A 13,122-nucleotide genomic window follows, 5' to 3' on the forward strand; every position below is an offset into this window, starting at 1 on the left:
TACAGAGATTTGGGCAACCACCAGATTGGTAAAATACAACAGAATTTCAGTCATTTTTTTTCACTACGTACATTCATCATCAGACCAGGACAACTTCTTAAAATGGAAGATGCCTAAGAAACAAGTTGTTAAGAAAGACAAGAAATTAGTCTTGCAGAATTAAATGACTTATGATATGACCCAAGATATGGAAGTCTTAGTAGCCAGATATTTTGTTTCAAGATGGCAGCATTCTTATTTTGGGAAGTATTCAATTAAGCATGGCTAAAACAAGCAGAGTCCCCATCGGATTCAGCAGCCAATACAATGCTATTAATTTCAGCCTAATGTCCAGTGAAAGCAATTAATTTCAGAATACATAATTGCAACAGAAGTTTTCAACGCCAAATACAACAACAGGGTTTTGCACCCTGCTAAAGCAGCAAAATAACTGCCAATAACCAGTTATTTGGCATTGGGCAAGAGCAGAAAGAAGAGCATAGGAGTATGAAGAAAAACATGAGAATTAAATGTATCACCCCTTATGCAACTAGTTTTAAACTTAGCAAACCTCTACAACAAATTTCAAGAGACACTGGAAGAAAAATCTACTATGTCCATCTTAAGTCCATCTCCATTTAGAAAATATTAAATGCAGGAGGATATGTTTTCTAAGCTTGTGTTTGTTTTATTCTAATTGAAGCTTCACCTTGAGGTACAGCCAATTGGAAAAAACTTAGTAGCTCTGTGTGGGATGGACAAAACCTTCATGATAGATATTGACTGATTTAATTTTTTAAAAAAAAGCAGTAGCTAAAAATTTTTGCACAGTTGGTCACTGGCAAGTTACAGAGATTGAGCAGGAAAAAGTACTTTATTGTGCAAGCTAACACAAAAAAAATAAACGGGACAGCTTAATTGGACAACATGGTTTCACATTTAGGAATAAATCTGTGCCGCTTATGTAAATTTCACTTAAATATTAGAGAAGGGGTGGTACAGAGGTGCCTGACAGCATTAATTTTAGGCGAAGTAGACCATCTATTTTATTGCATTACATAATGTTTGGTTGCAAAGCCCATTGAAGTCAACTAACTCTTCATTTACTTGAATGATCTTTGAATTTGACCCAGAATTTAAACAGCATGACTACTCGCTTTGCAAGCACAAGGTCTGAAAATATTCCAGTTTACAGATGAGATTTCCCGTGTCAGAGTTGAACCACAACGACAAAATAAATGACTCTGCACATTCATCTCATTTGTTGCAGAAAATACTCTCACTCTTACCTGCACATTTTCTTCTGTAACTTGAATTTCAGCAGTGTAAATATAATCTATAAGCATCCTTAGAGTCCAGCCATCAACTTCCTTTATTCGAACTTTTTTTGCTCGGCTTTCACTCATCTCACCTACAAACACAGTTAATCAGTCAAGTAAATAAGATAAAGTACAGCACAAACATAGAAGTTTAATAGTAGCAGAAATTTTGTGCATGAACAGTTATAATAGTAGAAAAACTTCAATACTAATAATTTAATTCCTTTTTTTCCATCCTTCCTCCCGTGAGGAAGGAAGATTTTGTTGTTACCATCATGCAAATGCTACCTGGGTTAATACTTTTAGTGCAGGTGACCTATTTTTTCTAGCATACAGTGTCAGGAAAACATTGTTATCAGACCTAAATAAGACACTTTAAATGCATATAAAAACATTTTGCTGGGAAAGTAAGATATTAAAATATTCTAGCTTTATTATTAACTTCTTAATTGAAGGAACATACCAAACACAGTGTGGAGTAAATTCATTTAAATAAGAAAAGTTATATCCCCACAGAAGAATTAACATATTTCTTTGCTTGCCTACATATTATTCCCTTAGTGATTTCACCTCTTTTACAGATCCAATTTAACAGCTCAAACTCAAGCTAAGACAAAATGGTAAGCAAGGGAAAACTTGTTGGATCTCATTTTGCGGAGGCTGACATGTTGGCCACATGCCACAACTGATCTTCATAGAAAGGCCTGCAAAATAATTTCCACCTTCCAAAACACGATGTTTCTCAAAGTACAATATTTTCTTTATGGCTGAAATAATTATCCAAATATATGTTTTGAAGTAATGACTATAACCTTCTTCATGACTTCCAGATCAGGTCATCTCAGACCTTTAAACTCTCTTGCACTGACTTTCACTGAAAAACAAAACATGAACTACAAAAATTGCGTTGGAAGATACATAAAATTTGACTTTGGAAGAGTATATCCCAATCTCTGAATACATTAGTATCTTATTCTTCTATGTTGGATATAATTTCTTTCCCATAGGCACAGACATCTAGAGATAAGGGTATTGGTGATATAATAAATTTAATGTATACAACAAGAAAAGCAGGCAGGACAGAGAAGTGAATAAGAACATGCTAACCATTGCTGATACTTTCTTATGAAGTCATACACATTTTCATTGGTTTTTACATTCTGGTCTCTAGGGTTAGTGTCAAACAATGCATTTTACCTAGTGCTTTCAGCAAAGGGATCATCACTGAGAAATCTGTCACTATTATTCATGGTACCATACCTTTTTTTGAGCAGAAGGGTAAAGAATGGATGGCATTGCAAATCAACCATTTCAGTGGCAAGAAGTTCAAAAGACCATCTACCCACATAAAAACCAGCAAAATCCAGCGCCCACAGAACTTCCCCCTTTCACCTGCACTTCTGAAACATTCCCCTACACCTTTGAAGGATGACTCCAGCACATCCCCTGCAGGGCCCTGTATTCCAAGTTTCTACTTCTAGTGTGACACAGATTAAACCTATTGATCTTCAGAGCATGTAAGCTGCAACTTATTTATTATGCAAGCTGCTGTGGAGGTGGTCCTCTGGGAAAATTGTGTGTGTGGGAGAGCAGATTTTGATATTCTGCAAGCACATTAGATTTGTTTTCAGATTTTGTGTCAAGGCTTTTAGAGTCATGGATAGGCACCTTTTTGCTTAAAAGCCAAGCCCAGAATATAAAAATAAAAAACCCTAAAGAAGAAAAAAAAAAACCAAAACACAAAACAAAACACCCCACAGCCAAACAACAACAACAAAACACCCAACAAAAATAACCCAAAAAATACTTGCCTCCAATTTCCATGTGAACCAGACATGCAATCTTACCACAACTCTAGATCAACCCATATCTGTTTGATAAATCCTACAGAGGAAAGCAGAGATGCACTCAGCAGGCAGTCTCAGTCTAGAATTCAACCTGCTGAAGAACTCCGTTTATGACTGGGAAGCAGCACCACCATGTCTCCACAGTTCTTAATGACAGGAAAGCATATTGTGAACAGAAAGAAAGCACTGAGCTGATACAACTTCCCAAGCAGCAGCAGCAAAGCACCAGTTGAGTTGAAGATACTAAAGGGGCTACCTAAAAAGCTTACATGGTTCCTCACAAAGTAATGCAAGAAAGGCTTTTCCCTTCTTTTTATTTTTTACCCAAGAATTTTACAAATGGAGAATGGAAGTGAAGAGAGCAGGTAAATCCCTAAAGATAACTGCCATTGCAGAAAAGAAAATTAAACTCAGGTCACCCTTGTCTGAAGTGAAGCCCTACAGCCCCTGAAGACGGCTGATGTTTTATAACCAATTCCTCTAAACATTTAAGTAGATTTAAATCATATTTCTAAATAATTCCACTGTATAAGAAGAAAGAAATATTCCTATTAAAATAAATAGCTGGGACTTTCTTATCCCCTCTCCTCACCTGATAATTGTTACTAACTTACTATATTTTGTAATTTTAAGAGACAGTAACTTTTTCTTTCCTGATAATTATCAGGGCTACCATTACATGTACAAATAGCGAAAAGGAAAAAAAAACAACCCCAAAACATGCAGAGTGTTTGAACCCAGTTAATGCCATATCCCAGCCTGCATTGCAGTAATATTTAGTGACTCAGAGAATGATGGAATCAACCTGCAAACACGTCTAAATATAAGCTTCTAATTTCCAATCAAGAAGTAGCCCTAAAGCATAAGAGTGCAATTTTTTTACTGTCTTTTTTGTCCATGTTTCATTCTGGATGGAAGAAGATACTTCTCCATTTGGTTGTGGCTGGTTAAGGGATCAAATTTGCTTATTTGAACTTGCAGATAGCTGGATGAGAATAAAACTCCACCTAAGAAGTGAGGATTCCAGGTTTCATGGAAAGAACAATCACAATTAAATTCAGGATTCTTTGTGTGGGGAATGGCTGAAATGCACCAATAGCACAGCTGGGCCATGCTATAAGCAACCTATAAACCTAGTATAAAATCTGCTGACTCTTAAAGCCACAGCTGAATTCTACTTAAGCTCCCACCTATTTGGTTCACCCAACTACACAAACCTCACCACAGATACATTACTTAAACACTTCACACTCAATACTCCAGTAAGCGTTCCCACCTCCTGCACCACTGGGGCAAAAGAACACCTACAGTTAAAAACATAAAACAAGTAAAAAAATTCAAAAGGGACTGAAGCAAAGGAAGAGAAGATTTCAGTAATTCTATCTGGACAGCACTGACACTTTGTACAGGTAATAAACTTCTTCACAGAAAGGGCAGTCAAGGCAAGCAGAAATGTCTTAATCACAGACAACATAATAAAAACCTATACTCTGAGTAAAGAGTATTTTCAATGGGACAGTCAACAACAGTTAATCTTTAATACAGAACTAACATAAGAGGCTTCCATTTCTCTGCTACTAAGACGATAAAAAAGGAACTGTAGAAGCAGCTTTTTCTCTTCTAATTTTATAGGCAGCAGTAAAAATTAAGAAATAATTTATCAGTCACCCAGAATGTTTGTCTCAACCACAAATGCAAGCTTAAAGAACTGCTTGAGGAAGAGATATTTAATTTTGAAAGCAACTTTAAAGCAATATTGTAGAAGTTACTCCACTTCCAGCTTTGATCATGTCAAAATATTTGCCTATAAAATCAAGAATGATCAGCTGCTTCCCCAGAACACAACAGTATTTCAAATTTCATCCATCTTGTTGCATACAATTAAAATTATTAAAACACCAATCTGTTTGCATATGGGAAAGCCAAGAGTCACATTACTACTTCCATCTGAGCTGGTGGTCAGAAGCAATGGATTACAGAGAATCTTTTCATTTCAGACCGTTGACATTAACTACAAAGCTGACACAAGATTTTAGGAAGAACAGACAAAACCTCAGAAGTTAATTTTAACATGCATTTAGTAGCATTCTTACTTTGGCACTGAATTTCACATTATTTCAATGGGATTTATAACCATGATGGAATTAAATCCACAGCACAGGAATTTCGGCTGGAGGTTCCTATGAACCTGAATGGATCTTAGCCTTGCAAGCCCTCAGCATTCCTGCTCTAGCAGTAAAGCAGTAACTTGGCCAGCATGGAATGAGCAGAAGTAGAACCAACCCTGTACAGAAAAGTAGTGGCAATAATGCAGAGTACATATGTCATGGAGAATTACCCTAAAAATACTGAAACATACACTCCAGCTATAGGCTGCCAAAGCCACAGAAAGCTTTCATATCTAACAGCCTAGAGCACTCATGGGCTGAAGAATGCAGCAGCAGTTGTTGTTAAAGGAGATAATTTACTCCAAAATTCACATGAAAGTTATTTTAACCTTCTTTTGGACAAGTGGGATTACTAGAGGCTTAAAGGGTATAACAACTTGACTGCTGCTGGCTTACTTAACATCTAATTTGTTTTTTAATTAAGGACTTTTTCAAGCATTCATCACGCTAACAAAGGCTAAGTTGACAGTATGTTTTTAGACTGCAAAAAAAGAGAAACATTACGAATCCCAAATGTTCCTATTGGCTTATCTAAAAATCAAATTAGATCCTAAAGAACAAAAGTAATGAAATTTTATTCTTTATACAGTTAAGACTGGATTACAACATAGCAAGTATTGAAACATTTGGTACCTGTAAACATGGCATGGAAGTAGGGGCTGCAGGCGGCTAACACAACTCTATGCGCTGCAATTTCCATGTCTTCAGCTACTATCGTCACATCACACAGCAAGTTTTGACTATTTAGAAATATCAGAGAAGGCAATTTCACATAAGTGAACTACAACAGGAAAGTATATATGATATCACACACAATTTCTTTTCCCATGCCATCAAAAGAGGCAGACAATGTTGATGAAGCATTGTTTTTAAATGTGTTACACAACCACACGGCTGTTACTCAATCGGATTACAGACAGTGCTTGGGTACACAAAACTATCTAAAAATCAAACAACTGAATTGTGATTCATTGCACAGCAGTTTTCTGCATTGAATAACCATTATTTGTATCAGCCCAATTTATAAACATTCTCTCTGGAAGTCTGGGCCCCTTTGAACAACTATGACAAAAAAAACAGAATTTAATATACATAAGCACTAAAAAAAATACATAAGAAAGAAGGCTTTACAGACAACAACGAATAGAAACTTCAACTGAGATGCCTGAGTCACATTACACTGAAATTCATGCCTACTTAATTGTTCAAATCCACTACTCAATCTTCTCTATATTTACTGTTTTCCAAGCATTTTTCATATTCAGCCCATTCAACAGCAATTTTTTCCAGTCTGAGCAGTTTAGAATTTATTATGGTTAACTTCATATCTTGACTGACTTCGTATCTTCATTACATCCATTTGCATTCTTGTCCTTCGTGACTGCAGCATATTTCCTCCCTGTTCAGTTGCAATAATGTAACATCTCATTTATAACCATTCCTAACACAGGTGTTTCTAATGCATTTTACAGCTATTGGCTATATCTCTTCCACTTAAACCTGTAATATGTGTACTCTTCATAATCCAATTTTCTAGAGGGGGAAAGAGGGGGAAAGAAAACACCACAACACCACAACACCAAAAGGCTTCAGTTTCACAGCATCTAAATAGCCATAGTTACAGACATCTTTTATTTCCTGTTCATGTTAGCACTGTCCCTATGGAGGTAGTACAGAATCCACAAAACTCAGAGCCACAGCAACAGAGGGAAGAGAGAAAACTATGATTTAACAGAACATATTCCTTAGGGACGGAACTAGAGCTGTAGACCAATCCAGTACCAATTCTCAGTACTTCCAAAAAGATAAATTTTTACCATTCCTGAACACACATTAAAGATTTTTAGATGGTTTGCAGCTACCACACCGAGTTGTAGCAAAGACAGGTGAGCAGCTGCGTTTTGCTTGGACAGAACTAGAAGTCTCAGCCAAACTGCTCAGATATTCACCTCAGTCCCAAAGAAACCTCTGTGATCTCTCAGTTATGCAATCACCCAATTTTTATGAGCCCAGACTCAAGTAAGGTGGCTTTGCAGAAGTTACACCCCAAAAATTTTGGTGGCCACAACTAACCTTTAGGGTCATATTGCAATCCTGGCATAACACTATCTTATTGCTTTCAGCTCCTAATACCTACACCAACTATGTAAATCTCGTAAGTTTAGCTTGCAATATTGCATATTATTATCAAATAATATGTACAATGTAATGTAGTGACTGTACCAGATGAAACACACAATTCAGACAATCTTGAAAAAAACATTACATTTATTATTTTTAAAAATGGAAACAGAAAGCTACACATAAAAGGGCATCAGATCCCCAGCTTTAGCAGACACCTGCACTGATCCTGACAACAGGAACAAGAAGTTCTATACTTAGTTGCACAGAAGATAACAATAAAGCCAGAAGCAACAGAATTACATCAAAGCAAGATTAGGGTTTACTAATTACATTGCACATACATACTCATAGTAACTCCTCTAGTCTGGAACTGCATCAGGTGAATGAAGATGCTCTGCTTTACTACAGAGCTGACTAGCTAAAGAAACTACTGAAGAAACGAGCTTAAAAACTTAATCATGTACTCTGCTGCAAGTATCTTCTGACTTCCACAGCAACTCAGCACCTTCATTTCATGAGGGCATATCAATTTATTTTAGAAAAGGTTGTGTTCTGAAACGGTATTGTACCAATTTGTTTATATAATGAATGAACAGTATTGTGGGGGATACACCATTTGGGAGAAATTGTGGGAGAAAAAGGGGATAAGAAAGCATGCATTTAAGAATAACTGAGCAACTGTTTACCAGCTTGTAGGCTATTCTTCATTGGTTCATACAGAGAAAGTTCCTTACCCTCATCTTCAAAAGGTTTTCGTAGTCTTGTTTGTAAGAATGAGAATTTTAATAAATATAGGTAACATCAAATTCCATTGTGATAAAAGCAAATTATAATAAAGTGAAAAGATAGGCATCAGAGTGTAATTTTGTCATATGTCAAGAACTAATTAGCTATCCTAATGAGCTTTCTACTTGGTGTTGAGGTGATGGTGTGCAAGGATTGACTCTGATCTCCAACAATGGTGAGCAATGAAATGACAAAAAATACGAAGGACAAAATCTCTAAAATTTGTCAAAATTTGAAGGCACATAAAAACTCATTAACAAGCTACTAGAGCCAGACAATTTGACTTCAGTGAAAAATTTAACATAAATACAGACTTAAGCATTCAAAACCAAATGTATTCAGATGCTTAAGCAAATGCTTTTTTCACTAGCTATTCACTTCCTGGAGAGTATACCTCTGGCAAATATCTGTTTGTGCTACACTAATGAGAAGCACTGAGATTCAGTACATTTTTAAAGTTGTTTATAAAACAAAAGTATCATTTACTGGATTAATATTAGATCTTTATTTAGAGCAATGAAGTCTGAAACATTTTTAAGATTTTCTGTTTATTATTTCAAACAAACGAATGCAAATAGAAATGTTTATAATTTTATTTAATTACCACTTACCATCTTAAAAGCTGCACTCAGCTTAAATTGTAAATATTGTTGCATCAACTACCTTACTAAATGAGAACTAGTTAAGGTTATATGGCAAAGCTCCTGTTCAAACTTTAAGTATTTATACATGCGAGGCAAAATTGCTCAAATTGCTTCTACAGCAATTTGAATTTAGGTAACCATGGAAACTAAAGTATATTCTGAAAATAATCCATGGGCTTCAAAAATGCACTACGCTGGAAGACAGTGAGTCTTTTACTTGCAACACAGCAAAATGCAGGCAAGGTTTCTGACTTCCGAAACTATTGATAAGATTAATTCTGGAAAACTTTCTCCATGTAAACCCTTGCTCATCCTCAGGAAGTCATTGCTACTGGCTGTAGTCAGGCTCTATTATGCTCCTCGAGACACCAAACCTGGTTACTGGGATACTTGAAAAAGCCAAGGGCATAACTTAGAGGAAGCAATAAGTGTCAGTCTATCCAGCACACAGTTTTAAAGATTTACCTTCATGGAACAACAAAGGTCAAAGGCAGAGGCATACTTTAAAAGGGTATCAGTTGCTGTGCTTCTTTTCAGTGAAGTTTCTCCAATTTTTAATTTTATATGGGAAATAACAAAGAACTACAGGATTTTCACAGCCTCCAGTACTGTCTCTGCTAGAGAAGTATTTTTATTTATTTAATTTCTCCACTGTTGCTGTAAGTTATAGCACTAAATTACTATCAGTGATAGCTGTGAGTCCTGATTTCCAGAGCTCAGTTGTGAGCTCTAATTACCAGCTGTCACAGTTTTCAACATCACTTCACCTACTCATATGTAAAATATAAATCAACATGGATGCTAAGAACACCATCAGCACCAACCTCCTAGTTTCACTGAAACTGATGGTATTATCCCTCAAATCTTTCAAAACTTTATTGAGAAAAGTTACTTTCAACATGTGATTTGGGACTTCATAAATTTCTCCCAGGGGGCAAGCAAACAATAACTAAGAAAATGTACAGTCAGTTGGTTTATACTGTGACCTATGTCCCCAGACTAGAAAATTTCAACATTTTTCTGGTTCACAGCCTGCCATGAAAATCAACAACAGGCACACAAAGAGGCTAAGGCTCAACCAGAGTCACTTTTCATCTATCCAGGATCAGCTGTGTACAAGAGAGGATCAGTAGCTGTCACTCCTTAAGTACAACCTGTAAGTATTTTTCAAGTCTCATAAAACTAGTTTTGACTAACTTATGAGGTGCAAAAGCATACTGCATACATTACTGCTATCATCACATGGCTATCATTCAGCTACCACTTCATTGTATATTTAATCGTTTTCCTTAACTATACTTTTGAAATTGCATGTTCTTAATAAACAAACTATTATTATTAACTTAATAAATGCAAATGAAAGTAAAAATAACTATGGACTCCAGGCAGTTATATACAGTGAAGTAATACCTTCTTAATTCATTCATAACTTTAAAAGCTTTCTTCATGTGCCATGGATTTACTGTAATAGGACAGTGAATTTCGGTGTTATCATCTTTCAGATCCAAGGGCTTCTGATGGCAAAGTTTGGTACATCTGCAAAGAAAGAGGAAAAAAATAAAGTTAATATTTCTATCTACTCTCCAGTGCTGTCACTTATTTTGTTCACCTTCATCTTGGGGAGAAGAAGAAGGTTTGTACTTGAAACTTCTTCTTTACTCTAAGCAATTTTGGTTTACCTATTACCAAAGGTGTAGAGGAATAGGTAAAATTCCCGTGTGTGCTGGTTTAGCACAGATAGCAAAAACCAATTCGTGACTGGCTTTGAAACTGACAACCAGGTTAACCAATTAAATATAGGGATACGCCTCTGGGCTACACAGGTTAAAAATCAGAAGAATCCTGGGAAAAGCTCTCATTCTTCTGGCATTTGAGAGAGGTAAGCCAGCCCGGCTCCCTGCTTGTCGCAGGAGGAGGGGAGGAGAGAGGGCCCTGTCTTGGGCAGATGGAACTCAAGCGGCTACTAACCATCCTGCCTCCAAAGCCACAGCCAGGACACCTGGCCAGGCCTGCCCAGGCCCCAGCAGCCGCCTGGGCCAAAGGAGGTGTCTGCCAGGCCATCCCACATGTCCAGGCCCATCCCTGATCCCAGCAAGCAGTGGGGGAAAATGTCCATCAGCCTTGTCCTGGCTGCTGAGTTCCCTGACCACCATTTCCCCAGGCCACTCAGACCTTGCCCCCATCAGCACGGCTTTGAAATCCAACAGCCGTGTGGCCAGAGCGGCCACTGCCTGGCAGAGATCACAGGACCATCAACAGGTCTGGGCATGATGTTAACTTTTTCCTTGACAGATGGCACTTACAACCCTTCTCTGAGTGAGAGAAAAAGACAGAGTGATTGAGACATAAGGAGACACAGCATGAAACTGAAGTCAGTGAAGAGAGAGTAAAAGTCCTACGTTGGGAGAAAGAATTGAGGAGTTGCCTAGGTTGGGCTGGACTTCTCTTTCCCTGGAGAATGGACTAAAATATCCCTGTGACTTACAGAATGCTTTTTAGGGGGATGCAAACCTCTAGTCATAGTCGTGGACTGATCTAGCTGTGATCCAATGGAGAATATTGACCAGAGGAAGATAAAAGAGATGCCCTCTACCCCAAGGGAAAAGAAGACCTCTGTTTCTTGAGATGATTTTGGAGATAGATGAAGGGAACTTTCGTTTTATACTAGAATAGTCATCCTTAAACTGTACCCTAAAAAAAAGCTGATATGGCCCATATGCAGTTGTGGGAAAAGCTGCCAAATGGGAGGGACTTCACGATTTGCAGAATTTCCCAGCCAGCTGCAGATTCGTGGTATGGAAGCCACCAGAGGACTGTTTTCTTGTGGCGATGTCTCCATGGGAGTTCTAAGAGAGGCTCCTCTCCCTAAAAACTGATGAAAGACTATTTTAAAGTGGTGAAACTGACTGAAAATCACAGGTTCTGTTTCTTGATGTTGTCAGTGGGAAAGTGAACAGTTGAGGGGAGAGAAGTGTTTTGAAGGTTTCATTGTGATTCTCGTTCTCTTTTTTAAGTGTTTGTTAATAAACCTATCTTTATACCTTTTAAGTTTGAGCCTGCTTTGCTTTTCCCATGATCCTAACTCACAGCAGGAAAAAGAGTGGATAATTCTGGGAGACATTCAGACCACTACACTAAGTTGGGGAAACAAATTGGCAAACATGAAACCACTACACCGTGGAAATAGTAGGTTGGTGACTAACACCAGTGACATTGACAGAGGCTAACAATAATCTCCACTAATGAAAACATGAAGATGTTTTCTGGTTTTGTGAATATTATTTTATTTAGTGGAGAAATATTCTAGAATATTTCCAAAAAGCTCTGAAGCGAGGGCAGAACTAAGAGTTTTGGGAACTTTTCACCTAGTGCCCATACGGATCAATGGCAGAATGCCATCACCCCCAATCTCTTAATGCCTCCGCTGCCTGTCAGGTAAGAGCTCCTCTCTGCACTTCTACCAGGACCCCAGTGACTGCTTCACACAGGTCCTAATTCTCCTCTGACAGGAAGACCACACAATGAATACTGTCATTATCCAGGCTTTCCCTAGCCGCAGCGTAAGACACAGCTGACAGAAAAATTGTGTAGTTTTGTAGATTCACTCAATGTTTTGAAAACCATAATGTACATAAGTGATCAGCCTCTTAATTTTTCTTACTCTCAAAACCCCATTCCAAACAGCAAGAGAAGAACTAGGCAGTGTGAAAAACCATTACCTCTAGCTACAATTAATTCTCTCTGTAAGACATACCCAAGTTCTACAGACACTAACTTCCGCAGGAAAAATATTATATACACTCCTCAGTCACTTGGACTGTCCAAACAGCAAGCAGACTTTTTATGTCAAACCAAATCAATGAGTCTCCTGTTTACAGTCACAATGTTGTTCTTACAAAGTAAACTGTGTTGCTGTAGCACTTAGAAAATGCTTAGCATCAGTGATGCTTTATTCTACAGTACTGTAACTGTAATCCTGAACCTCCAAGCAGGATATAAGCAAACACACTGAAGTCATTTGGGAGAGCCACAAGCCCTGGTACATCAACAATCTGACTTCAAATGAAAATTCAACCTTACTAGCATTAGGTAAGCACAGTCAAACTGAACATATTCAGTGACTCACGTAATTGCAACCTCTCTCCTACTATACCTGAAACTTTTTAATTGGGTATGTCTAATGAAGCCTAAAAGAAAAATCCAACAATAATTTAAGATTTTAACCTAGAACTCTAAGTTCTATGCACTACAATAG

The 13,122-nt window shown here is 37.5% G+C and overlaps 1 protein-coding gene across 4 annotated transcripts in view; it reads right to left on the minus strand.

Moving 5' to 3' along the window:
* Positions 1–13,122, minus strand: part of KLHL2 (kelch like family member 2) — a 55,841-nt gene that overhangs the window by 40,843 nt on the left and 1,876 nt on the right. For 3 of the 4 annotated variants that reach the window (XM_066186029.1, XM_066186030.1, XM_066186031.1), the window contains 3 exons: positions 10,278–10,403; positions 5,947–6,053; positions 1,269–1,390 (listed from right to left, as the gene is read on the minus strand). In XM_066186029.1, coding sequence (XP_066042126.1) covers positions 1,269–1,390; positions 5,947–6,053; positions 10,278–10,403 — 355 coding nt within the window. Of the gene's footprint in view, positions 1–1,268; positions 1,391–5,946; positions 6,054–10,277; positions 10,404–13,122 lie in introns of those variants that run through there. The other variant, XM_066186032.1, reaches the window with a different exon arrangement.

The sequence above is a fragment of the Chamaea fasciata genome, unplaced genomic scaffold, assembly GCF_029207755.1.
Source record: "Chamaea fasciata isolate MVZ Bird 193981 ecotype frontalis unplaced genomic scaffold, bChaFas1.0.hap1 SCAF_6, whole genome shotgun sequence".
In the NCBI taxonomy this organism is placed as follows: domain Eukaryota; kingdom Metazoa; phylum Chordata; class Aves; order Passeriformes; family Sylviidae; genus Chamaea; species Chamaea fasciata.